We start from the raw sequence: 27,005 nt of genomic DNA, 5'->3' as shown, positions 1-27,005 counted from the left end.
GCAAGGCTTACCTATACAGACCAGTGAGCAGTGATAACTAACATGTCTTTGGGGTCATCGGGTGGGAACCTCCTTTCACTGGTGTTTCGTCTAGTTGGTCCCACGACACCTCCAGGAGACTAGACAGTGATCTCTGGCGTCACAGAGACACTCCCCTAATGCCAGGTCTCACTGCTCTCCACACCACCCTAATAACCTCCTTTACCTTACTTACACTAGGGCTGTCAAAATTGCTCAAAAATGACATTCGAATATTCCTTCTAAAAATAACTCATAGGTTCGAACCATTCAAATTTTTTTATTTTTTTTTTCGCATTATGTCCACAAGAGGGCAAAGTAATACAAGGAAACATACTTGTATATGTATTAATACAAGGAAACATAACTAATTGTAGGTATTTTTATTTCAACATAAACGTCTTTGAAAACATACCTACACATTAAAACAACAATTATCTATAACATTACTTTAGAAACGACCGCGGACCTCTCGCTCGCCCCCCCCCCTCTCTGACACATCAGGCCAAACCGCTCACGGAAGCGCTGTGAAGAGCCTCGAAGCGAAGCCAGTTTCCTTTCGGCGCCCATGTTAACCGATTGTGTCATCCTCCACACCGGCTGCGCCGCGCAGCTCCGTGGCCAGCTCTGGTCTATTTTCTGCGCGAGCCGCGAGCGAATGTGTCGAGCCGGGTGACGGAGACAACAGCTGGGAGCAGAAACGCTTGTCGACCAGCATGGAGAAATGCGCGTCTGATGTGAACGGAAGTGCTCCGGCTCGTGCGAGAATGCGCTGTGTTTCGCAGCACCTCCGCGGGCGGTGTGGCCTTATACAGTGCTTTCAGTGCAGCGGCCCAGGCCAACGCCCACTCGCAAAGAGGACAGCTGCTGTGGTGGGTTTTTTTCTCCACAATCGAATATCAATTTTCACATTCGAAGGTCCAATTTTTTTTCAAATTCGAATTTAAATTCGAATTTAGAATATTCGTTGACAGCCCTAACTTACATATGGCTTTCTCAGCCCAAACAGCACTGCCACCTTCAACCAAACCCAGGTAGAAGCAATGCTGATACTACCTTTCCTAGCACATTCACCATACTCTATTTCACACATTACATAGCATAACTACAATATAAGCTAAAGTTAAAGGAGATAAATAAACTTACAGGATTAGCAAACACACTCACCTTGCAGCATGGGCTCAAACTAAAGGGATTCAAATAGGCCACTCCCACACTTAAATAACCTTCCTCTTCCTGGATTTCCTCCTTACTTACACATGGCTTTCTCAGCCCAAACAGCACTAATGCAATAATGCAACTAATGCAATATATAATATCAGTCCCAGGGGACACATCTACATTGAGTACTTTCACTTTAAATACAGTACTTTAAGTACTGCTTAACAGGAACACACTGAAATACATAATAGATAAGCTCAGAAAACACAATTTTCAGTTGTGCCACTTTTGTTCTATTTTATAGAAGCCACACCTTGATATGAAATTGTACTGAAGGTGCTACTGTAGCTCATTGGAAACCAAAACACTGACATACTTTCATTTCACATGCTTTAAGTGTCACTAAGAATGAGTACCGTGGTAAAGTGTCACTTCCTACTAAAGGACAATCAGGTGTACAATCTTGCTTTACTTACAATATTCCTTAAACTTAAGAGAAATCACTTAGAAGCAAGTGCTATAACAGCTCACAGAAGGAGCAGCTGGTGTAGAGAAAAGGACATGCAGAGGGCAGCAAGAGGCACATGAGGAGACACTTCTTGGGTCAGATATTGAGTTGACTATCATCGACTATCATTTTGGACCAATCTGGGTCATGTGGATCACTGGAGAGCTTCCTGGCAGAGGCCCTTAGTATGAACTCAGGTCCAACTCTTTACACCAAGCTGATTTGGCCCAGAGTGGCGTTTATGGCTGCTGACTTATACTATAAATTTTCACACAAAGTACGTTTAGACATTCAAGCCCTAAGGGCTAAAACCACTTGCCTTGCTCTTGCTAAACTAATGTATACATTCAGAATTACTCATCAAATTGCATTGTGTGTATCCTTGAGGTCTAACAAAAGAGTATAGTACATTTTTTTCCTTATAAAATACTTGCAAAACAATTCCTATAGGTTTGAACCCTGTTTACATCCAAATCTTTGCTTGTGCAACACTGTGTACGTTGGAGCATTACCACTGCCCGTCATTGAGCGGAAAAGTTTGAAACCATTGGCAGGACTGTTTATAGCATCATTCAGGTGCACATGCATCCTTGTGTGCAAGTACAAGACAAACAAAACAAGGATTAGGATTAGGTGAATGGACGAATATATCAGCCATTGCCGACTGACTGAGTACATCGGCGATAGATTTTTTTGGGGCAATTTTGGGGCAAATGTTGTCTTTTTATTTTTCTGATTTAATTGTCTGCCTTTAATGACCAAGTTAGAAGAGCTGCTCAGTGGGAACCTGCTCATCGGGTGGAGCAATGGCAGAGGGAGTCAGCAAGAAAAACAGCATGTAGAGCCAGCATATTTTCAAATTTACCTCAGCGAATTAAGGGTTTATTAAGACCAAACCAGAGCTGGTGATTGATGGAACAGTGTGAAGACTAACCAAAACAGTTTGGGTGAATTTTATATAATTTCTGTCAAGTCTGAATGAAGTTTGTTTTACGATGAGTTGTCTTAGTTTGGTGAAAGAGAGAAATTCTAACTCAGAGGGTGTACAGTTTTATTTTTATGTTGAATGAGGAAAATAGGTGTAGGTATATTTGCTTTGTCAGTTTATTTAGACTAAAAAAAATCTAAGAGAGCTTGTGGAATGCTGAAAACTCAACATTCAAGAGGGGAAGGAGGTTGCACACACCGGCGTGAATATATCGACATTGGCCGGTTGGAAATTGGAAAACAGGTACCCACTTATAGAAAAAATGCTTGATAGTGCTACTAGAGGTCAAAAACTCCAAAGAATACCTTTATGTAACTATATACAACTGTAAAGTTAATGTATTGATATCTTTAGACCGTTTTAGACCTAAGGTTTGATTCATTTTCATGCATTAATCTGCTAATAAAAAGAGATCTTTGTTGAAGCATGGGTGTAGCAGGGCTGCCATGTAGCTTGCAACACTAGTGTGCTATGAGTGAAACATTTCTTTGTCTATGTTTATAATGTTGCAAAGGCACATCGAGCATTAATGCAAGAGAGTTTCTATGAATGCTTTGTTTCAACAGATTACTGAAAGATGGGAAGGTGAGGTACTTTTTTCACTACCACAACACAATGCAGCATCCCTCTTATGCTGTGTCCACACTATGAGCAACACAGCAACAGCGTGACCAGCCATACTATTCCAGAGTCCTCGTTGCTCAAGCGCTGGTGGTTTTGTCATCACAGGCTTGTGTGTATCTGCCACTTCCCACCAAAGCACCTGAGTGAACGTCATCTAAAGTTTGTATTTATTTATTTATATTTATTTATTTATTTAATAACACAGTACCACAGCTAGAAATAAAAACATATGATTGGTGGACACTTCACTGTGTCATTGAAGTGCTGAAAAAAACTGAGGCCATCTCAACTTTTGTTTGTAGCACCTCCCGCCTGTCAACAGCGACAAGTGTCGGGCATCAGCTTGTAGCTTCATGTCACCATCTTCCATTGAAAATGACTTGTAGCTTGTTGCCTTGTCACTCCTAATGTGAACGCAGTATTAGTTTGCAGAAAATTGCCTCACTCTAAAACCCTTTGTTTTCCCTTCACAAGTCAGAGCACTGACATTTGATTAAACAGACTGCAGTCTTGTGGTGTGCAGTGTTATGTTTTTATTTCCGATTGTAAGAAATAGTTTAAGTTGTAAAACAGAACAAGACCCCATACCAATCTATACCCTCAGGTAAAGTTGTACTTGCTTTATAATTCTCTATTTCTACATCTCTTAATTGCAACTCTTGGATTTAATCTTGCTAAGAATCCATTCTGACCTTTACTCTCTAAATTAAATTAGCATTTTAATGTTATCCTTCGTTCTTTTTCTTCTTCCAATTCAGCTAGTAGTAATTTACCCAGCCTAATACCCTGACATGTCCACGCTCTGAGTGCTCTAAGCTCCCATGCACAAGCAGAAGTGGCTGACCCTGCTTTTCCTCCGGCGATGCAGGAGAGTGAGCAGGATAAAGATTCTGGAGATAGACTGACCTTTGGTACTGATGGACAGAGGCGGCCCCCTAACCATACACACTCCCACCACAATCGTCCTTAATTGATGGGTGGAGGCCAACAACCACTACCGACCGAGCATACATAATGACAGGAGAATGGTGCTCCACAGTGTCTTCTTCATTTCTAATCTGTATGTGTTGCTAATGAGCCTGACCAATTAGCCAACTAACAACTTAACCGTGACAAAATATCTGATGTAAACACAAAACAAAATGAAAGAGGTGCAAACAGAATCATTAGGCACCTGACTATTTGCCCTTTCCAGAAAGTCCTCCTCACCCCTATAGAGAAGCAGTGCTGTTTCCAGGCAACACAACCGAACACAAATCTACCCAGCAGGCTGCCCTGTAGTGGGAGGAAAGTTTTTTTTTCTTATTGTTGCAGGGGGACATGGTTTTTGCTATGGCCAGGCTCTAACAAGAATTATTAGCTGAACAGATTATCACATCTCCATATTTATTGAGCAAATAAATCTTCTACATGTTCGTAACTACATTATAAATTGCAAATAATTTCACAATATGCCTAGATTAGATTAGGAATTTCTTCAAATCAGCCCTATCAGCCTTCAACATGTCCTTCGGGGTAGAAATACAATGACCATACAACACAGAGCCTTCCGTTTGAGTGAGGCAAAAATAGACACACCAAAGGTGCCGGAGATCAGTGGTATTTCGACATGTACTGGGAGGACATGTTCCTCTGTTGGTGAAAAGAAGCATTTAGTCATGCAATCTGTCAGGACTTTACGTGCTGTTTTTGTTCTTGTTTACAGAGACTGTAAAAGTTCATTTGCAGGTTAAAATGCAGGAGAAAGGCACCAGGAGGCAATTAGCAGATTTATGGGACATACTGGTGTGACATGAAAGGTGTGGGGAAATCCATAATTTGCATGCCTCCGTGTGTTTGGGTGCATTTGAATTCTAAAACGGCAAAAAAAAATAACAGCTGTGATGCCTTTCAAACGTTGCAATCCATTGAAAAACTTTGTAAATTGGATTCGGCCTCTGTTTATTTGTTTGGGTCGAATAAAATGTACCCTTTAAAAAAGAAAAAAAAGGCTCTTGGGACATCCACACAACACAGAGGCTGCCTGTCAAGTGAGGCAAAAATAGAGACACTCGGAGAGCACCACCCAGGTCCATCTCCATTCCATACATAAAGATTACTCCATGCACAGGCAGTTTATGATCAACAAGACCCCGAGTTATATAACCATTACAATTACTGAATTCTAAAAGGTTACAGTGCTGAACTATGACACTACACATCTTATCTTGTTGTACCACATTTCTGTAACTATATCATTCTATCTATCATTCATCATATCCTTCTAATGCAACTGCAAAATATTGTATAGTATTTTGTGCTACTAACATTTGCACATACAGGAGGATCAACCATGCGACCATCCTGCTGAGGTCAAGACACATAAACAAACTATGACGCATCCTCCCAGTAACACGAAAGATGGAGCTAATCATAGTACTAACCATGGACCAGGACAGCACCATCAGCGTCACTGCTGACATCATCCCTGTGTCTGTGGTGGATTTAATTTGTAAAACAACAGAAGCAACTGTACCCAAAATTACACATAAATCATTCCACAACCAGAAAGCATGGATTACCACAACTATCAGGAAACATGGACAATTATAATGCAGAGGCCTATGATGTAAGAAAAGGCCATAAAGGACTAAATTGCAAAGCACAAGTTGAGGGAACTTATGGGATCACATTTCAGTGGAGTTGTACCTTGTATGATTCCATGTGACAAATAAATACTTGATTGACTGATAAATTAATGCGTGTTTATGTAGCCTGGTCTATGGTGTTGTATAAGCTTTCTTATTTGTCTGAAAGTAAAATAAATAAATACATAATAACAAAATGTCAGCCTTGAAGAAATATCTCTAAGCATACATTCACAATCCCCAATACACACCATGTAATGTTTGCATGTGTCCTGATTTTACTGCAGAAATTCTAACCATGTCCTTGAAATGATTAAATGAGTGACTAAATTATCTGCATTAAAAATAAGGTGAATTTTTAAGCCACTCGCCTGAAGGTACAATCTCTATTTTGAGATAATGGCGAGGCAACAGCAGGACACTTTAGTCTCTCGACAGGGTGCTAGAGGTCACAATCTTCACTGCTGACCGCATAGCTCTGTGAAGGGGTTCAGATCAGCATGTGACTTCAAAACAACTTGAAGTCTTCTGGATTAAACCCAAACTGTGATATTTTTAAATTGAGACACAGTGGGGAAAGTGTTTCAAGCTTGTGGGGTGAAAATCAAATGTGTTGTTTAGGCCTAGAGGGGCTTATGACAGTCAACTTTTTGCGATTCCAAAGAGTGCAACAAAAAATAAAAAAGGTGTAGAAACTGGCAAATACCCCGATAACTGATCCTCATGTACTCTTCATGTAACCTTGTGGCTTCTGACTAAAACATGCCCTACATGCCTGTTATTTATGCATGTATGAGTGCATAAAGGACAACAAAGACATCTTGTTCCACCCTGAGTTCACTCATTCTGTCTGTTTCCTGAGTTGTAATTGGTGAATCAATGTTATTGACTGACCACAAAGTCCACTCATCAGGTTTCAAAGGACTGGAAGCTACTCGCTGATTAAAGAGGGGAAAGTCAAAAGTGAGTGCACACAGTGGCTCATAAGGACCAAGGTAAAGTCAAGGCCATTTCACACAGTAAAACTAAAGTGCATTTGTGCTGATCTGAGTAAATGAACAGTATATCTTTGCTACATTTTCGAATGATAATATTTGATATGCCCAGCTCTAAAAATAGTTAGCTGGGCTATCTTAAATTTTAAATAACAAAACAAATGTCACAATAGAAGAAGAAGAACTGAGGGATACAAAAAAGGCAGAGGAGAATATTTATTTATTCTGCACTTGCTTTTATTATTATTGTGGTCAGTGGCATCACTCGGGATGTCCCAATTCAATCTCAAAGATCGGTATTGGAGTCAATCATGGCATTTTCTAGCTGATCGGGATCAGCTATATTGAGCTTTTATATGTAGGGTTGAAGCTCCGCCCATGGCAAAACACCACACGCCATAAACAACAGCAAAATACAATATGAGACTATTTATTTATGTTATTTACCAAAGTTACAAACGTGCTTCATTTCAGCTCAGTGTGAGAGTCTCCTGCATGTTGCTGAGGAGAGACACAGTGCAGAGTGCAGAGCCAACAACAACCACACACCATGGCACTACAAGTCTGACAAAAGCCACAAAAAAACATTAAGCGCAATATATCAATGTAGTTTAATCCAGGCAAAAAAGCACAGACTACTAAAATAAACTTTTGATGGAATACAGTTCATTCAGGTAGGCTGACAAAGGCTGCACCGGAGCAACAAATAACAGAGAATACTGTCTTAAAGGGATAGAGAAATCCCCTTATGACAGCGACAAGGCCACAAAGATTAAATGTTAAGTTTAAACTCTGCTATTTTGTAAAAAGTAATACTAAATAAAAAACATAAAACATTAAGAAACAGCATGGATGCAGAGATTTTTTTTTTCTTAATGCGTGCAGAGCTATTCCATTGTCAAACATATACATTGGATTGATTTTAATAACTTGATTGGGATGTCCCTAGCTGTCATCGTCCAGAGGACGAGCTGGATGCGGAAGCCTAATCATGAATAGTGGAAGAGGATAGTGATGGGGACCTTTAATGAAGAAGATGTGTGGGTGTTAAACCTAAATATATCCATCAGCTTTCTTCCTGCTTTCTTGTTCTTGTTGAGCTCAGCTCACTAACTGGTTAATGGCTGCTGCCTCGTTGGTTTTAAACAGTGCAATTACATATATCCGCACATGTAGTTGTTGTGATTGAAAACTTAATTGCATTTACACTTGCGTTCATTGTGGTCACAATGCATCCCTGGCCACCCCTAGAGGTGGTCTGGTCGATCGGATCACAATCTTTACTCAGTGCATTTTGGGTGCATTTATACATGCACTTCCATGTGGTTGTTCGCTCTCAGACTGCAATCTGATTACCCAAAAATAAATATCAATTCAAGGTGTAAAGGAGGTCACATATGAACATTCAGCTGTCATTTACCCAGGGTTTAGTGATTTAAGGAAAAGATCTGTATTGTGATTTAAACTGAAACTATTTCTTAATGAGGGAAACTACAGGCCCATATCTGCTGTTCCACACAGTATTAAAATAGGATATGACTGCATCCCTCTTTATCACAATCTTATCTTTTTACATTACTAGAATCTGATAGAATAAAAGTGTTGATTGATGTTAAAGACCTCCCACAGTTTTTCTCTCAGTAAGTCAGTGATTAGGTTTGCCTAGTTTCCTGCAGGGAAACTGGCCAATTTAGCTCACATTTATTAGATATTACATTAGTGACATATTTATCATTGCTCAATAATATTAAAATTTAATTATGACATTCAAAAGTGGCATTTATACTGACAACAGCTGCATAGTTACAGCAGCCATTTATGGTGATAATGACAAACTGCTTTCACATCTGACAATGTATTTATATCTGACTGATGAATACTAATTAAGTTAAATCAGTATTAATTAATGCCACTGTGGAGCGCTCTGTACTGTAGCTGCTTGAGCTAATATTAGCTTCACAGATCCAAATACAGCACATTCAGAGCTTTTAGACCTCTGAGGGTTAAATGATTATATGATGTGCTTCAACTTTTTCTGGGAGATTCTGTACACACGTGTATACAGACTGTGTTGTCTTAGCTGTGTGCATGGGGTCACTGTCTTGTTAGTGGGTGAACCTTTGGACCACTCTAAGGTCTTGAGTGCTCTGAACCAGGTTTTCATGAAGAACGTCTCTGTACTTTGCTCCGTTCAGCTTTCCCTCAACCCTGACCAGACCACCAGTCCCTGGTCGTTGCTCTGATATGCAGTGTCAGCTCTGAGGCCTTATACAGACAGATAAGTGTCTTTCCAAATCATGTCCAGTCAATTTAATTTACCACATGTGGACTCCAATCAAGGTGGAGAAACCCCTCAAAGCAGATCAAGTGGGATGCACCGGAGATAAATTTGAAGTGTCATAGCAAAAGGTCTGAATACTTCTGTCAATGTGATATTTCAGTTTGTTTGTCTTTTTAAATGAATTTGCAAACATTTGGAAAATCCTGTTTGCTTTGTAGGCGGCAACATAACAAAATGTGAAAAAGTGAGTTGCCTGAATACTTTATGAATGCAGTGTACACATATACATATATACATTTTTAATGCCAAGTACACTGAATCTCTCTTGGAATCAAACATGTTATATAAATAACAAAAGAAAAATTAGCTTTGCAAATGTTCACCAGTCTGTCATTCTGCCAGTATTTCTTTCATATGTCTGTCATTTACAGCTATCTCTGAAACTGATCGGACACAGCCCACTCTTTAACAAACTGGCATTTCATCTTCCACAAAACCATCTTTAGTGAGCATTAATAGTCCAGAAACCAGAATACAGAAGACGAAGTAACAGCTTTTTTTATTTGTTGTTTGGCCAGCTCACAGAATGTGATGGAAATAACCACGGCTAAATTGATTTGCCAGCAACTGTTGTCGTTATAGTCAGTAAAACCAACAGTTGCTGGCTTAAACCTCTGATGTAAGTTGTATTTAAAATCACACCTCTTGCAGTTTGGAAATTGCACTCTTTCAAGTTGCAATCTCAATAAGACAGCGACTCACCGCTCAGCCCTAACTGAACCTGTCGACGGTATGTTTGTTTTCAGCAGCGAGACAGAAAAGCATCTGCTGCATCACCTCACCAAAGGGTGTCAAAATCAAGATGAGAGAGATCATCTACAAACATAAACAATTGCAGGTTATCAACACATACATTTAGGATTGGCTTCTTCCTGTGTTTTTCTTTTTCCTGTCCTCTCTATTTTCCTCTCATGCTGAACTATGGCACAGTACTCATCATGCCCCTGAAGCATTACATAACGTGGCTATGGAATGAAAACTGCATATCATTATGCTGTGCACATTCATTATGGAGAGCTGAATACTTAAGATAGTAGAGTTGAATATAATATTCACAGTGTCATTCGAGATCTCACATCATGAGCACTAAGAGGGGGCGCCTCTTAAGAGCTCAGTATGACTGCTGTATAATTTGTTAAGATACTTACAGAGACCTGAATAACTGGACATGATCTATACAGATGAGCTGATTATTTTATCAACTAGAAGTTATGATGACTTAGTTAATATTGACGCTGTGAGGTTAATATGGCTAATTCTCAAGATGGTGATTACAAAACAGCCCTGTCCTATGACACCTTTATGACCAAAAAGTAGTGAATATTTTAACAACACTGTCATATGCTCCTCCAAATTGAAGAGTGCTTATTAGAGAAAACAAATTGACATTTTTCTGATTGCTTTCAATTAAAGCTACCAAGTTACTGCAGTTAAACAGTTTATCAACAAAGCCTTCAGTCAGAATTAGTCAGCACAGAGCTACTCATGAAGCATGCCACTCAGTGTGAATGTTTTTGGAGATGTAATAGCAACTGTGGCGCACAAAGAAATGCGGTGCCTTCTAATCTGTTGGTATGTACACGTTTAAGCCACCTCATGCTGGCAGCTGTCTCAGTAGGCAAAGTTTTCATTACAGGGAGAGGCAGCATGTTTTTCCTTTCACTTTTTAGAATCCAGGTCCAGATTAATTACCTCCATCTCTCATATCTAATTACAACACATTATATAATTTCAAATCTCATATTTGAGAAGCTCTAACTACGGTGGTACCAGTTTTTTTGGAACTTGATAAATGACTTAAACAATTAACTGGCTATCCAAAATGTATCTGTTTGATTCATTGGCTAAATCACTAAAATAACACTTCTCTAAAGCTGCTTGACAACCACCTACCTGCAAGAGCGTTCCCCCAAAAAGCAAAGCGGTGTTCAAGGGGCAGCTGCCACTACAGTGCATGGCTGCAATGAGACAGGTGCTTTGATGAACACGGAAGTGCAAGATAGCTTGTAGCTGCATACTGTAGCAAGACACTAGAAATCACTGAAACTGCTAAAGATTTCTACATATTTGGACAATTTACCAGTCATCTGAAATTTGGTGGCATGTTTTCCCAGGCCCTGTTTTTCTTTAGGTTCTTATATCTCCGGGTATTCAGGCACCAACATTATCAGCTCTTCTGTCTTGTCTTATTTCGGCTTCTGTGATATCAGCTTTTTGATCGGCCAAAGCCAGGTGGCAACCGCAGAAGTTCAACAGAGTGGACTCAGTGCAGGGGAGCATAATCTGTGTACATGAACATGGGTGGCAACCACTTCATACCTCTACTGCCATGTTTTAAACCGCTTCCCCTCTGCTGCCTTCCCCTCACTGAAATGACTGAAGGCAGCGAGTTACCACGCAGCAGTGTGAAAGCAGCTTCAGCTCTACAAAGGTATTAATGATTGGCTGATGTATTGGATTGTATAACAAGTACTGTAGCTCTGCTACAGACTCAAACCCACACATTAGGGATGCACAATTAACCAAATCTTAATCACGATCACGACTTTGGGTTTCCACAATTAAATGAACATGATCTGCCGTTTAAAATGCATGCTTCACTAATAGAAAACTTCCCTACATGTCAAATCAAGCGCTTCCTAAACTAACAGCCAGCCTCCACTGTTGAAGAGTTGTCCACGACGTGCAGACCCTGCAGTGGCAGCCTGCAAAAAACATTCCTGAACTGTGGCAAAAACTGTAAGAAAAATCAACCATCATCATCATCATCAGTTGTTCGGACATAGGAGAGGACAAATCATATGCAAAAAGTACATGAGATTTGTATCCACGCCACAAAGCAACAAAACTAACCTGTTAAACTACCTGAAAAAAACACCACAATCTGCAGTATGATGAATACATGACAGCCAGGAAGAATAATGCTGCTAACTTTACTGTTAATCCCCGTCCTTGTCCAGCATTAACTCAGATATTCACAACAAAGATGATGCGGCGCGTCATGGTACCACGATCACTGTAAAAAATTATACATATATATGCAGCAGCAGATACATATCCATAGAAGATGGAATTAATTCAAGGGAAGAAGAACCTTTTTTCAAGTCTTATTTTGATGCAAATTGTTAGTTAGCAGAAATGTAGCACAAGGTGAAAGTGCAAGCAGTGCTTTGTCTATTTTATTTAAGGTAAAAAGTTTTGGTACAGTTTATTTTTAGATTTTGGCTCTAGGATATGCACTGCAAATAATACCAGTCTTATTTGGATGCAGAGATTTGTACATTAGCGGGAATGTAGCACAATTTGAAGTAAAAGCAATGATCTGTTTATTTAGGCCTAAAAGTCAAAGTACAATAAAAAATATGTTGTCACTATAAACAATGAACAATCCTAATGAGTTATGTGATGTCAAGATTGATCAAAATAATTGTAATTACCATTTTGGCCATAATTGTGCAGCCCTGCCACACATAAGCACACATGCAGGCGTAAGCTCTGCCATGTGATGACACAACAGTGAGCCAGATTGTTTCAGTGCACACATCCCGTTACACTGCACTGAGTGTACAGTACAAATGTTTATTTGTACCTCACAGATCCTATTTTTGAAAGAGAAAATCACGACCTCCATCAACACCGCGTCTAATGTTACTACACTCATCTGACAGAAGGAAACCACTCTGTGTGAGGTTCTCTGAGTGAAGGGCAGCACACTGAGGCTGACTTGGTAATGGCTTTCATGCAGAAGCTGGCGTGAATATTTCACCATGGCTTTCAGGATATCAACATCCTAAATGACCGAAGGGGCCTCTGCTCCTGCTACATGTGTGTTCTACAACATGTGTGTGAGAGAGAGATGTATGTGTACATCTTTAGCATTTCAAGCCAGGATGGTGGGCTAACTCTCTTACTGGATGCAGCCTATGCCTATACTTAGGCTGCAAACCACTCAATGGAGATTTTCTGCTTAAATGACGGTGAGAGCTTTGTCGGTTTCACTTAGAATGGTTCATGCAAGAGGTCAGTGCACCCTGTGTGATGTAAATAGTACGCAAGCTGCTACAAAGGAGTTGCCTCTTCACGGTCGATACCTGCATGCAGAAAGTGTGGTTTGGTTAAAAGTATTTGAGGAACTTAAAATTGTGACCATTGCGTTAGGAACAACGCTAAGGGTCTACAATCATGTTAGTAGCTCTGTGTAGTTAAATGTTAGTGTCAGCAGGCTAATGCAGACAGAAAGCAGGGTTAATGTTAACAAGTTCATAATCTTAGTTTAGTGAATTAGCATGCTAACATTTTGCTAATTAACACCACAAAGAAGTGCAGCTGAGGCTGATGGGAAAGTCGTTAAACAAATGAATTGATTTGATTGACTTTTGACAGATGATGGCACTGTATAGAAAACATAGAACACACTACTGTGCTTCCTACACCATACTTCAACACAACAATGAATGCCTCATATCTGGACGACATACATGTCACATAAAAAACCTACATGAGGTACTCAACAACTAGCACAAAGCGTATAGCATACATAGAGGCTAAACTAACTACCATACACACGGCAATACGACATCGGTATTATCTGCATAAAAGGAGCCATTATTGTGTAAAACATCATTTAAACATCATATTCTCATCTAGAAAAATCAAATGTTCATTTGTCATATTAGTTATGAGGAGAAAGACAGTGCACATACTTGTTACCATGAGTAACACATTGCTGTGAAAGGAGGATTCCCCTCTCCAGTGATGTAATGGTCATTTGCACAGGGAAGAGCGCACAGTATAATCTAAGCAATAAGAGTTCAAAACTTGCATTTTTTTTCTCAAATAAAATTCTGCAGCCTGCATAAGGATTTGTGTATTGTAATAATGATAATGTAATGATATTTGCTCGTAACCTCTGCCAAGTGCACTATCAGAAGTGCTTGTGTGCTGTGTGAGCAGAGTACTGCAGCAGAACCGTGAGCTGGCTGACAGGAGTTCAACCTAACTTCTGCTGCTTTATCTCAACAGACAGGCAGCCGGCCTCTGTAGTTTGCTGACCGATGCATACAGTAGTTAGAGGGGAAAAAATGCTAATAACATCAGAACTTGCTCTTTCAAGAGATAATAAATCACTGTAAATATGCTCTGAAAGCATCCTATGGCAACAGTACAACAATCAATTATTCAGCTCTTCACTTTAAAGCTCAAAGCGACGAGGTGATGAAGACAATCAGGAGCGTGAGAGGAGACAGAAACATGCATGCACGTGCAAACATTCAGGAACAACCAACGTGTTGACAGAGCTTCTTTCCTCCTGCTCCAAAGCATTCCTCATTCTCCCACAATGCTCACTCTCTCTGTCTCAGTCCATGTCTCCCTTTCACCCCCTCTCTGGTCCAGTGAATCATTCATTCATGCTGTGTCTCTTACCTTAGTGGTGACAATGCAAAGACAATCCATGCTGGCCAGACAAAAAAGGAGCTCTCAACCTATGCCCAAATTCATCACCACTAATATCACCACTGGAGGTTAAAAAAAAAGCAGGAAGATGGAGAAAAAGATACCAGCGTGAGGAAGTGAGGAGGAAAGATTAAAAAAAAAAAAAAAACACGTAGGTGTTGCTGGAGAAGAAGAAGAAGAAGAAGAAGAGGGAGAGGGGGAGGAGATGAGGAAGAGAACACACACACACACACTCACGCACACACAGGCACACACACACTCACACACGCTGGCGAGGGAGAGAAGCCACGGCGGACAGACGTTACTGCATGTGGGCCCCTTGTGAGGATTGGGATGCCTCCTCCACAGTGCTGAAGGCGATCAGGATTCCTAACGCCATCTCAGAGCCGAGCGTGCGTCATCAGCCAAAACATTCGCACACACAAACACACACACACTAAAAACGCTTAGCAGCTGGACTGGCCTCCTCCAACAACCCAAAATCATTCCTTAGCTTCTCTCCCTCTCATTCCACCATCTCTTTGTTTTCAGTTCATCCTCTCCTCCTCTCCTCCTCTCGCTCTCCTGTCTCCAGGCTGAGCGGCTAAGCAGCGTTATGGGATGAGGGAGAGAGCGAGGGAAGAGAGTGAAGGACGAGAGCGTCAGCTCAGCGGAATGAATTAGATTCCCATGCTCTCTGTCTCGCTGGCTATTAGCTGCTGTGGCAGACTGCTGGAACTCAATAATAACACACAGGTTTTAATTTCATCTGCAGAGCAGCGGCAGCACTGCCTTCCACTCACATTGTGACAGGCTTTTCACTGTGTGTGTCTGTGCGGTTTGATAAGTTTGGCATTTTAAAGTTGTTGCCAACAACAGCCAATAAACAAGAAACAAAATAGCAACACTGCATAATTCTACCTGCAATATGACTTCCATCACATCAATGCTAGACAACAGATGTTGCTGAGCAGATGTTTGATTTTAATAAAAGGACAATATTAACATTACTGCATCATTATAGCCCTCTTATCATAATGTTGATGCACCAAATGTGACTCAAACACACCCAAAGACTGTAATCGATTGCTGATGATAGCAGTAATGATAGAATGTAACGAAAAACATGTAACTACTTACTCAACAGCTACTTTTGTTTGTTGTTGTTGCCAATGAACTGAGAGCAAAGCTAATATTCAGCTCAGAACAAGTTGGACACATATATGAATTCATTCATATAATCTTTTAATTGTCATGCAAGCTTGCTGCAATTAGAAAACTACAATAGAAAACCGTTTTCTGCCAAAAGCACAACACCTGAAATAACAATTCAATCAAAACAATGTCTCTGTGGGGAAACCCTGGCAGCAAGCTTTGCCACCGCCACCAGCAACACCTCTCTCCCACCAGGGCTGTAAAACTACAGTTTCAACTGCTTGTTCCCACATGTGTGTTGTTACCAGTTACAGAACCACCTCTGAGTCAACAACACTTACAAACTGCACACTTTCATCTTACAATTATTTCATGAGACATAACAGCAACATTTTCCAAAACAACAAATGCAGCTCAATCTTGACCAACACTCAAAGACACATGGTAAGAGTAAGATACAGTAGCCCAGGGAAGATTATGCGGAAGAATTTAAAATCCCTTGTCTTTTAGAAGCCTTTAATTTAACATCAAAACTTTTATATTTAGCTGAACAGGTTAATTTGCAAATTTATGTCTTCCATTCTGAGTGAAAAAAAATACACCTTGATAAACAAACCTAAGGATTTTAATGAAATAAAAGCATCTCATAAAAGAGAGGATTAAATAAAGTTTCACTAATTTCACGTATAGTAGTAATATACTTGTAAAATATAACCTTCATGCAAAATTTGTATTTTCCTGCCATTAATTAAATGTCTCAATGCACAGATGCATTGATCACAGTTCGTAGGAACTAACCTCTGTCCTTCAGCAAATCAGTCGGTCATTGTTTTAAAAAATACAATAAATGCTGCTTTCTTTTAAGATAGTCAGATTTTTATATTCTTTACACGAAGGATGCATGTATCCATCCTGCAAGTAGAGAATACTACAATGTGAGACTATATTACAGTGCTGAAGTACATACTGGAGAAATAACAGCAATGCATGGGCTTTGAAAAGCTCGAGCTCAGTCTACAGGTACTGTACATTAAAAATCAATTAATTTCCATATTAACCAATAAGATCTTGTCTCCCAGGTAAATGTAACCACTCCAATGGTCAAACCTTCCCCTTCTAGAGAGTACAAGCCTCTGAACGGCAGCAAATTATCCCCCATTAAACTGCTCTGGTACCTGTTTGCTGAAGCCATCCTGGTGAAGAGGTGTGAATTTGACCTTGATTACTGCTTTCATTTGGAGACGAAGCAGCACTCCTACACTCCCGGTTTCCCGTCGCTCCTACTGAACACATTCACCAGCTCAGACTCCCTCTGCCAGAGCAACAGGGCTAATCTTTTCAGGTGATGCGGCTCAGAGAGCTTCGACTTATTGCATTAGAGAGAAGGAATGCTTTAACCTCCTTTGTTAGGCCTGCCGCCTGTATATACAGACTAGGTGTGACAAATTTGGATTTGTTTGTGTATGTGCAAACCAGTGCTAATATTGCTAAGAACCTACTGGACAGATTTACTCAAAAGCCTGCCATGACCTTGAAGCTAGCCTGTAACTGACCCTAACACAATCTCCTGAATCACTTTGTGGCATAGCGACTAAAAGCCATCAGATCTGTTCTCAAATCTCACTGGAGTGGAATTAAATGACAATAAAATAAGGGCTTTGTGCTGATTAATCACTGTTGAAACTGTAATTATTTCAGGTAGCATGCAAAGTCTGCACAGCTTTTTTTCGTTAAATACTATATTGTCTATCTATTTTATGATAACAAATATAACAAATTGTCATCTTTTCCACAGATATAATTCTAGTGATCCAAGTGTCCTGAAGCCCCAACATAAAAAGTTGTTTGGAAAAACGTCATTTGAACTCCGTTTTTAGCCTCATTGTAGCCTGCAGCTCTAACTGCCTCTCTGGGCAATGCGCTCATGTGTGTGCGCTTGTGCGCGAGACCATGAGACATGGGCACCACATTCATGTGTGTTCATGTGCTTTCGCTGGTCTCGCGCACAAGCGCGCACATGTGTTTTTGGACGTTTGAATCTGGGGCGCCGTAAGCATCCATTAGGTGGAGTTGTGTTGCTACCCCCTCTCCCCTGGGATCTCCGCAAGTGATGTGAGGACTCTAAAACTTCACCTGAGCCTCCATCGGCATACGGGTGAGTAGTGAATTTTCATTTTTGGGTGCACTATCCCTTTAAGCCATGTTTAATATGTGTTTTAGGTGTGTTTTGAATCAGTCAGACTTTACAGCGCTTCACAGAAACCCCAATGCCAACTAGTGTTTTGGAGGTGTAACTGCAGAGTGACACAGACACATCACCACACAAGTATATCCTACTATTAAATGGAGAAACCTCTGTCCCTCTGTCTGTCCGTCCGTCCGTCCATCCGTCCATCCGTCATCATCCGTTTTCCTTCTCACTGCTTTGACCTACTTCTCTGAACTTGCACATAGGCTTTCATCTTGGTCATGTGCAGACAGCCATGATGCCGTTTTTGCATTTTTCCCACATTTCTACTGTTTATATTTGTGTTTTTGCGCAGGCCTCCGTGCCATCAGCCAAAACTACGCTCCATGTATTTTGCAATAAAGCATGTTTCTAAATACAGTGTGCATTGTTTGTCTTACATTAATATTTATTACACAGTGCATTTACAGTGCTCTGATTTTGCATCTCCTCTAATATAATGTTTTTGATTTCTTATTCCTCTATACATAACACATCCCCGGGTATGGACTAGTCATGTATTAAGGGGAAGTCCTCAAGTTAACATGGTGTGGCCAATCATACACCTTACCATCACAGGGAACAATAGTTCCACGCTTGTAGGATCTGTAAGAATCAGAAAAAACCCCACTGTATTTCTCAGAATCAGCTCTTTGTCATAAAGTTGTTTCCTACTTCTAACTCATGGTTTCAAGACCACACTGTTGTAGCTCTGCAGCACTGATTAAAAAAATAAATCTAATAGTCAGGACCATAAAGTAAATTTCTTTACATTCACTTGATTCTCAATCGAGAGACTAGTAAGAAATGCGTTACCATCTTAATATGGACTTCAAAACTGTTTTGAAATGCACAATAAAGGAATTCTAAACATGACTAAAAATTGTGATTAATCGCGATATACTGCTGAAATTCAGCGATTCATTGCATTTTAAAACATAATCATGGCCCCACTATGGATATAAGGTGAAGGTTTTATATTTATGCACTTTCTGAAATAAACTACAATTGCCACCTTGCAGCTGTATGCCTCCGTGAACCAGTCAAGTTGCAGATACAGTTTACATCCATGTCCATACAGACTCATATGTAGGCATGACAGTAGATGATACTTCAAATATGGATATTGCTGCAAAGAAGCTTCATATTCTAAAACATGGATGCTTGACACACATCTTCAACCCAGCAGCAAAGAAGATCTATACAATCTGCACAGTTTCAAGGTGGACTGCCATGATCAGAGTCAGCAATTCAGTATCCGACCAACTGTCTCCCCTTCTACTCCTTAGAGTTATGGCATTAAATAATGGCCAGAAAAGTGTTTTTGCAGAACATTATGATGTCACAGCAAAGGTCATCATTTCATTCTATCATACATTTGTTTGAAACTCATGAGTTATGGCCAAAAACATGTTTTGTGAGGTCACAGTGACCTTGACCTCTGACAACCAAATTGTAATCAGTTCATCCAGGAGTTCATGTTTACATTTGTGCCAAAATTGAGGAAATTCCCCCAATTGTTTTGCTGCTTAAATGTCCAACAATATTTGCTGCAGTGACATTACTGCGCTTACTGCATTACTCTCAGCATAAGACCACTCGCTTCAACAATTTGCTGAATCCACCATATAAACAGCAATACACAAGGTGCAGGCGCACCTGGCTTTTAAAGGGAATACAAGATGACACTCTAATTAGTTGAATTCATGTTACGCCCAAAACACACATTATGATTATTTAGTCCTTTAATTAGTTATTAGTGATTAAATAACTAAGGGGATAAATACAACCCCTTTGCTCCTCCTGCCTTAACTTGTGCCCAGTTTATGAGCTGTTTTACTAGCACAAACAGTTGGATAAGCCCTTAATCCATTTAAGCCATGCATTTTAGACCATGCACTATAGATCGTTTAAATAGGTCCCATAGTGTGTTTTTTTTGTGTAACACTTCAGTATAGAAGGCACCTCTGCCTCATTGTTTTACAACCAGAGAGACAAAGACAGAAATTGCACATCTAGAAGGAGCACAAGGAGACACTGCACTCTGAAAACAGATTCTGGCTGATATCGCTTCGCACTCAATTCACATAAGATTCCCAATGTCAGCAAACCTAATCTGCAAAAAAAATATTTAATTTACAAATCAAATAAAGAAGCTCTGCAGTTCCTAATAACTTCATATCCTCTACTACTCCCAAGCAAATAGGAGCAAAGATTAAACTGTCATCTTTACTGAGACTGGTCATTCCCTGCTCTCAACCATTTGAACAGACAGAAGAAGTTTAGCTTATGTCATATCAGTGATGTCCACAGAGCCGTGATATTATTGGCACAGCTATCTTTACTCTGAGCCCAAGCCCTCAAACCACATCTCTCTTCCTTGCTTGAACATAATCTCATTTACATTTGTGAACTCGTTGTTGGGAATATGAGTGACAGCTTGCTTATTGAGGAACCAAGTGTTGTATTACTGTATGTTAAAGATGTGTTGGGCTGCTGGGTTACCCTGCAGTGTTCTACCATGCCATGAATCATGATGAGGTGAATTTAAAAATTGTACATCCCAGAATAAAATGGACCAAAATGGATGATGATCACCAAAAAAGAAATGGATGACTTGATGTAACGCACAATCCCACACTATGACAATAATCCACCAAGCTACTGAAAGATACACAAATCTTGTACACACGGAAAGAAAGTAGTGCTTCCAGAGATAACTCACCTCAGAGGTCTTGGCACTGCTCTCTCCCCTCTCCGTCCCGCTGGGTTCTGAGCTGCTCTGCTCCCTCTGCTGGGAACAACAAACAGGTGCATAAGTATCTATACACCACCACACTTAAACTATAACACACACTAACCAAGAAAATCCAAGAGATCAGATAGACCAGCAGAACAGTCTTTCAGGTAATGAGAGTTTCATAGCCTGAATGCACTGTGAAAAGGTCTATTTCAGAATAGTTTGTAAAGGCTGGAGCACTGAATGAGAGGTTTGACACTTAAGCGAGTTGGGACAGTAAGCAATGAAATTTAAAAAAAAAAATGCCAACATTAAATACACAAATGCAAAATATAAACTGTATGATATTAAAATATCTTCTAATATATTAAAGGCATTACATGTACATATGCTAAATAGATCTAACACTCATTTAAATGGATTTGGAAATGTTGACAGTTAATAAAAATGTATGTCACATTTAATTTAAATGCAAAACACCAACAGGATGCAGTTGTAAGAGTTACGCAAGAATTGGCACTGACAGATAGTTGGAGTCATCATAGGCTAGTCGGTCTGTCTGCTGCTTCAGTAAGTCTTTAATTAGAAGCTTGGATAGCGTAAGCCTATATGTGCCTGTGGCAACCAAAAATAAATCCCTCGCACACTAAGACATACTACAAACCCTTAGTTCATGCAAGCTTACTTTATCTCTTCTTCCATTTATGGTAGCAAGCCTTTCTGACTTACTGATTCAAGTTAACACAAATAAAGAATGTATATGAAGATAGAAAACTGCGCCCTGAGGCATGTTGGGAGTGAAATAGGGACACTGACCTCACTCTCGAAACACTGGCAAGATCTGCTTATAAGATAAATCAGCCAGACTGAACAGGTAGAATATCAAATGAACATTATACAAAAGATTATAGATATAAAATACTCACATGTATTCACTCAATAATTGATCTTTTTTTTAGTCATGTTTTGGGCATTTCATGCTGGGGACCTTGTATAGTGGTGACAGGAAACAAGGGAAAGAGATGCATTAAGGCCCTTAGCAGGATTTGAACAGGGGATGTTGTGATTATGGTTGGCGCCACAATGCTGAGCCACGGGGTGCCCCCACTTAAAAATTCATGGCTACCCCACTTTATCTGCCCCCAAGTGGCCATTAGGAGGCATAATATTGTCCACAAACATTCACCCCAGATGACGCAGTGCCTCTCTGCAGCACTGCTGAAGTGCAGGGAACATCTTGTGCATTAGACACTAGTAGGACAAAATTAGCCGAACGAACAAGTGAATATTAGATTTTAAGACAAAATAAATTAAAGACTAAATTTTGAATGTGCATAAAATACTGTACTGTTTTAAAGTCAACATACTGCTGATCCAATAGTACAGCCATGCTTCAACTCGGCAGCACACTGACAGAGGAATATCTTTTTTCCATAAAGTAATAATGCTGTTTAACATTCAAATGAAGTTACAACAATTCAGACAACTCTTCTGTTTTCGATCAATTCCTGTTACAACTGTAACACAACTCAAACTACTGAGGACCAAAGACTGTGATACAAGCTCGTCACTTTGGCATAGTGTTTAAATTAACTTTAACCACCAATAAAATGATTAATTACCACACTGTTATTTTGTTTTGATATGTTTTGTTCCAACAAGGGTACCAGTTGCTGTCTTCACACTACAAGTGACAAGGCAACAGGCTGCAAGTAATTTTCAATGGAAGCCTGTGACATGAGGCTACAAACTGGAGCCCAACACTTGTTACTGCAGACGGGTGTGACAAAAACTAAAGCTGAGCTGGCTTCATCTTTTTTTGATGCTCCAATAATACGGTGAAGCTTCAAGCAATTGTATTTTTGTTTTGAGCTGTGGTAAGTTGGTGATTTAGCTTAGTTAGCTGATGCTATGCTAGCTCCCTGTGTACTGCAGTGCACACAGGGATGGAATGGGGTGGCGAAATGTAATGCTAAAATGGGGCTCAGAGGTTAATCAAATGCATAGGTACTTTTTTAAACAAATAACAGACTTTAGTTAACCTTCAGTCAAGGTTCTTTGTTGCAAGTACACACACACACACACACACACGCACACACACACACACACACAAGCCTGTGATGACATAATATTAGCTTCATTAACCAGCGCTTGAGCAACACTTCAGTGGCGACTCAGCGATGATGTAGCTGGTCACACTGTTGAGTTGTCACTCGTAGTGTGAACACAGCATTATGGTGTACAGTATTTGTTATGATGTATAACTGTATATCATTCCTACATCAGCTTCTTATATGAAGCTTATACAGCCCTTGTTGCTCACAATGGAAAGGGTTAAAACTAATAACTGAGTTATTGCATGTTTTAAAAAAGCTTATTTACGCTTTAAACTCCTAAAAATATCAATTTAATTTTGCTTCAGTGAACTAAACTCTTAGCTGAGAACTGCATACCAAAAATATTTATTAGTTGTTTATATATCTAAATAACCCCTTTGGACCCTGATAATTAATTTGGATGGGGCCATCTGCCATCTCATGATTTGACAGGACATTTGCCTAAGCTTCAGGGGGCTGACTGTGGTAACAGAACAGGGGATATAACATCAGTGTACTGATGACCTTATGGTGGGGTCATCAGTCTCTGAGGACTCTTCTAATCCCCTTCACTTATCCCTATCCTGGAACTACTGGATGACCTCATCAAAGTGGTTCAGCAGCTCCTGCTGTTACAGAGGGGCTATTTTAAAGCTGTAAAGACCTTGTACACATAGTCTGTTTGGAAATGTATATTCACGTTCTTCAAAACCAGTTCTTTACTGTTACTGCATAAAACAACAAGTATGACGCACAAGGTTTGACTGTAGAGACAAATAGGATTACTAGTGGATTACCAACTGGTTGGTCCCATTCCAAGCCAAACATGCTATTAGTAACACGCCTGGTGTGCACAGACCCACTGGTATATACTCACATGGCCGAGGGTTTCCTTCAACCAACAAGCAAAAACAAAAGCTGCATCATACCAGGAATTATTATAGCCTATTTCACGTTTATGAGCAAACCTCGAAAGGTACTGACCCACATTTCAACTGGCATGCTTTCATGTAATGATATTTCTCCACACACTGTTTCCACTGTATTTATTTGCTGGCGTATTCAAACACAGCTTTCACCCTCGCCAGGGTCTGTAACAACAGTTGCATGCAGTTCAGTGATATCACAAAAAACACACATCAACTTCTCCAGACATTCATCTTAATGCTTGATGGAGATTTTGAAGAGGCTATCTCTTGAGGGGATTACACTGTACATAATACAAAATGCAATACTGCAATAGAACAGGGAATAGTTCGACAACTGTCATACAACCACATCTACTTGTTCATGCGTGTTATTTTTGCTATTTTAATGTCTTTTCATTACAAAGGACTGGCACCAAACCTGACTAGCCAATAATGATAAGGTTGGAGTAAAGTGGTTGCCTGAGTCCAGACCCTGTAGTACAAATAAACTAGAATTACCGCTTTGCTGTTGTATGCCTCTGCAAACCACTTAAGTTACACTTACAGTTTACATCCAGTAGGTCAGTATAAATGACCCGGATGATGATGACAACAACTCTAGCGATTCATAAAAACATATTGGTGAAATGAACGAGTTTCGCGGCAGATAATTTAGAGCCTCATTGTCGGTGCCCCGATCATTCCCACTATATGGATGTATGTGGCTCTCGCGGATCTAAATATCTTCCGAAAGACTCCAAATGACACCAAACTTATCTGTGTGAGTAAACAACCGTATTTAATGCCAGAAATAAGGTCCAGGTTGTAAAAAATGGAACTTCTCCTTTAAGACCGCCAAATTCTAATCAGTTCATTTTTAAATCCAAGTGGACGTTTGTGCCAAATTTGAGGAAACTCCCTCAAGGCCTTCTTTACTTATTGTGTTCACAAGAATGAGACAGCCACAAGGTCATAGTGACCTTTGACCTCCAAATTTTAATGAGTTCATTCTTGAGTCAAAGTGGACGCTTGTGCCAAATTTGAAGAAATTCCCTCAAGGCATTCTTGAAATATTGCATTCACGAAAATGGAATGGACAGACAACCCGAAAACATAATGCCTCTGGCCACTGCTATCCTCAGCGTGGAGGCATAAAAACAATCAATGAGCATTGTGGGGGGACTTCATTAGCCAATCAGCCACACAAACAGGACTACCGCTGTTGCCAAGCCGTGCACTGGAACCAATGAAGAGTATTAACAACAATGGCAAGTGATATAGACATGATAGGCGCTGCTGTAAAGGTTGTTCTAAATCCATGTCTTCTCAAAATAGCCAGACCCAGTAATTTGTTTTACTAAGCTCTACTCCACTCTTAAATCCTCTACAAAACATGTATGCTGACATGGCTATGCATCAGTGTGAACTTAAAATGACATTAGATTCAGGCCAATTCATTGGTTTCTGGTGACTGGTTAGGGAAAATCAAATCACCCTTCCCCACAGAAATCAGTTGGACTGGACACAACGTCAGAATGGAGATGGAGTGTAAGAAGTTGACAACTCTTTTTAAAATCAGGTAGGTAAAATAATTTGTTGTAGGGCTGATTTTACCTTTGAAACTATAATGGACTGTCACCCTTTAGACCAAAAGATAAAACATGTACTGTAGTATGGCACTAACTTAGTGTCTCGATAGAATGTAGCTTGCTCATAATTTGTGTACATTTTGTATTGTCAGAAAGGTAAATGAAATACCTCTTGTTTCAGCCTACATCTCTTTGGTCACTGCTATAATCAGGTTTTTTTTTTTATTCAGTCATTATTTTGTAGGTGTGGCAGCATTCAGATGCATTACGAAAAAAGATCAATTCAATTTGTCCTTCTTCTATGAATATGCCGCAAAACACAAGCAGCAGGCATAAAGAACCACATTCTAGAGGCCACTATTTTCCTCTTGGTAATTCTTAGAGCCAAAGCTACATTTTGATTCATCTTTTATGCTTTTTCAGTTCTTCATGGCCCTCAACCACTCAGCGCCCTCTATTCATCCCCCTTAATTAGAATGTCACAGTGTGAGCGTATGAGCATACATCAACTCTCTCCATCTCTCTCTCTCTCTCAGACACACACACACACACACACACACACACACACACACATACACACACACAACCAAGTTGTTCTGGCGGCTTCCGATGTCTCTCTTAATTTAGACACTGCCAACAAAGAGCACCTTTGTTCTTTCAAAGTGTAAATACATTCAGCTGATGTACATGACAGAACCTGTAAGTTAGTCATAGGTCTCTGTCTCAGACGATGAATCTGTGCTGTGCCTGTGCAGTATGATGTAGATGTCTTCTCCTCTAAGTTGTGCCATGAGCTCTCACCCTAAACTACACCAGCAAACAGTAACAGCCAAGTTGTAGTTGCTGCTGCTGTAAATACGGGAAACCTGACAAAAAATTCATGTCAGAAATGAAAGCTTTCAAAAACTATTCGCATTGTGCCAACAATTTTACGTCATTTTTGTATACTATTTCAATAGTATGCATATGACTTTATTGTGATTTGCAGGTAAAGGTATCACATCTGCATTAAATCACAATATCTGATACATTCACAGTCCTTTGTCTAATGTAAACCACGGTTCTCTCTGTATGCCAGTTGTCAAAACTGCCTCATTATGCTCCATTAATGACTGAGAACTTATTAGCAAACAGTTGTTTATTTACACATCCAGCACTTATGGGGGGCTGTTATCATTTATTTGGAGTCATGTCTGTGCCCACCTGATGAATGGAATTCTAATATTCACTCTCTTTTAGCTCTCATTTTAATCTCTACCAACTCCTGAGGGAAATATCTGTCTCTAAAGCCTCTACATGCTCCACCAGCTAGTCTCCAACTGTGTCTATCTGCTGTTTGGTGCTGGGCAGGTAGCTTACAGTGGCTTTTTAGAATATTTTCTCAGATAATAAACTGCCTGCTGCATCCAAAACTAAAGTCATGAGAGTGATGAGAGTGAACCAAAACAGTTGTTGTGGGTCAGACAGATTCAACTGATTATGCTCCATAGGTTCATCTCTACCAGAGACACATTTCACATTATGTGCATTGCAAAATACCTGTTTTTATGCACATTTTAACTTGCGCATGAAAAAAAATCTTGAGTGGAAAGACA

General features: G+C 39.9%; 1 protein-coding gene across 1 annotated transcript in view; it reads right to left on the bottom strand.

Annotated features, from left to right (window-relative positions):
* Positions 1 to 27,005, bottom strand: part of dlg2 (discs, large homolog 2 (Drosophila)) — a 251,340-nt gene that overhangs the window by 178,069 nt on the left and 46,266 nt on the right. The window contains exon 4 of the mRNA XM_050040448.1: positions 20,803 to 20,871. Within this exon, the coding sequence (XP_049896405.1) occupies positions 20,803 to 20,871 (69 nt within the window). The remainder of the gene's footprint in view (positions 1 to 20,802; positions 20,872 to 27,005) is intronic.

This window comes from Epinephelus moara, chromosome 3 (assembly GCF_006386435.1).
Source record: "Epinephelus moara isolate mb chromosome 3, YSFRI_EMoa_1.0, whole genome shotgun sequence".
In the NCBI taxonomy this organism is placed as follows: Eukaryota; Metazoa; Chordata; class Actinopteri; order Perciformes; family Serranidae; genus Epinephelus; species Epinephelus moara.
The sequence above is the reverse complement of the archived record's forward strand: the minus strand, read 5'-3'. Positions and strand labels throughout refer to the sequence as shown.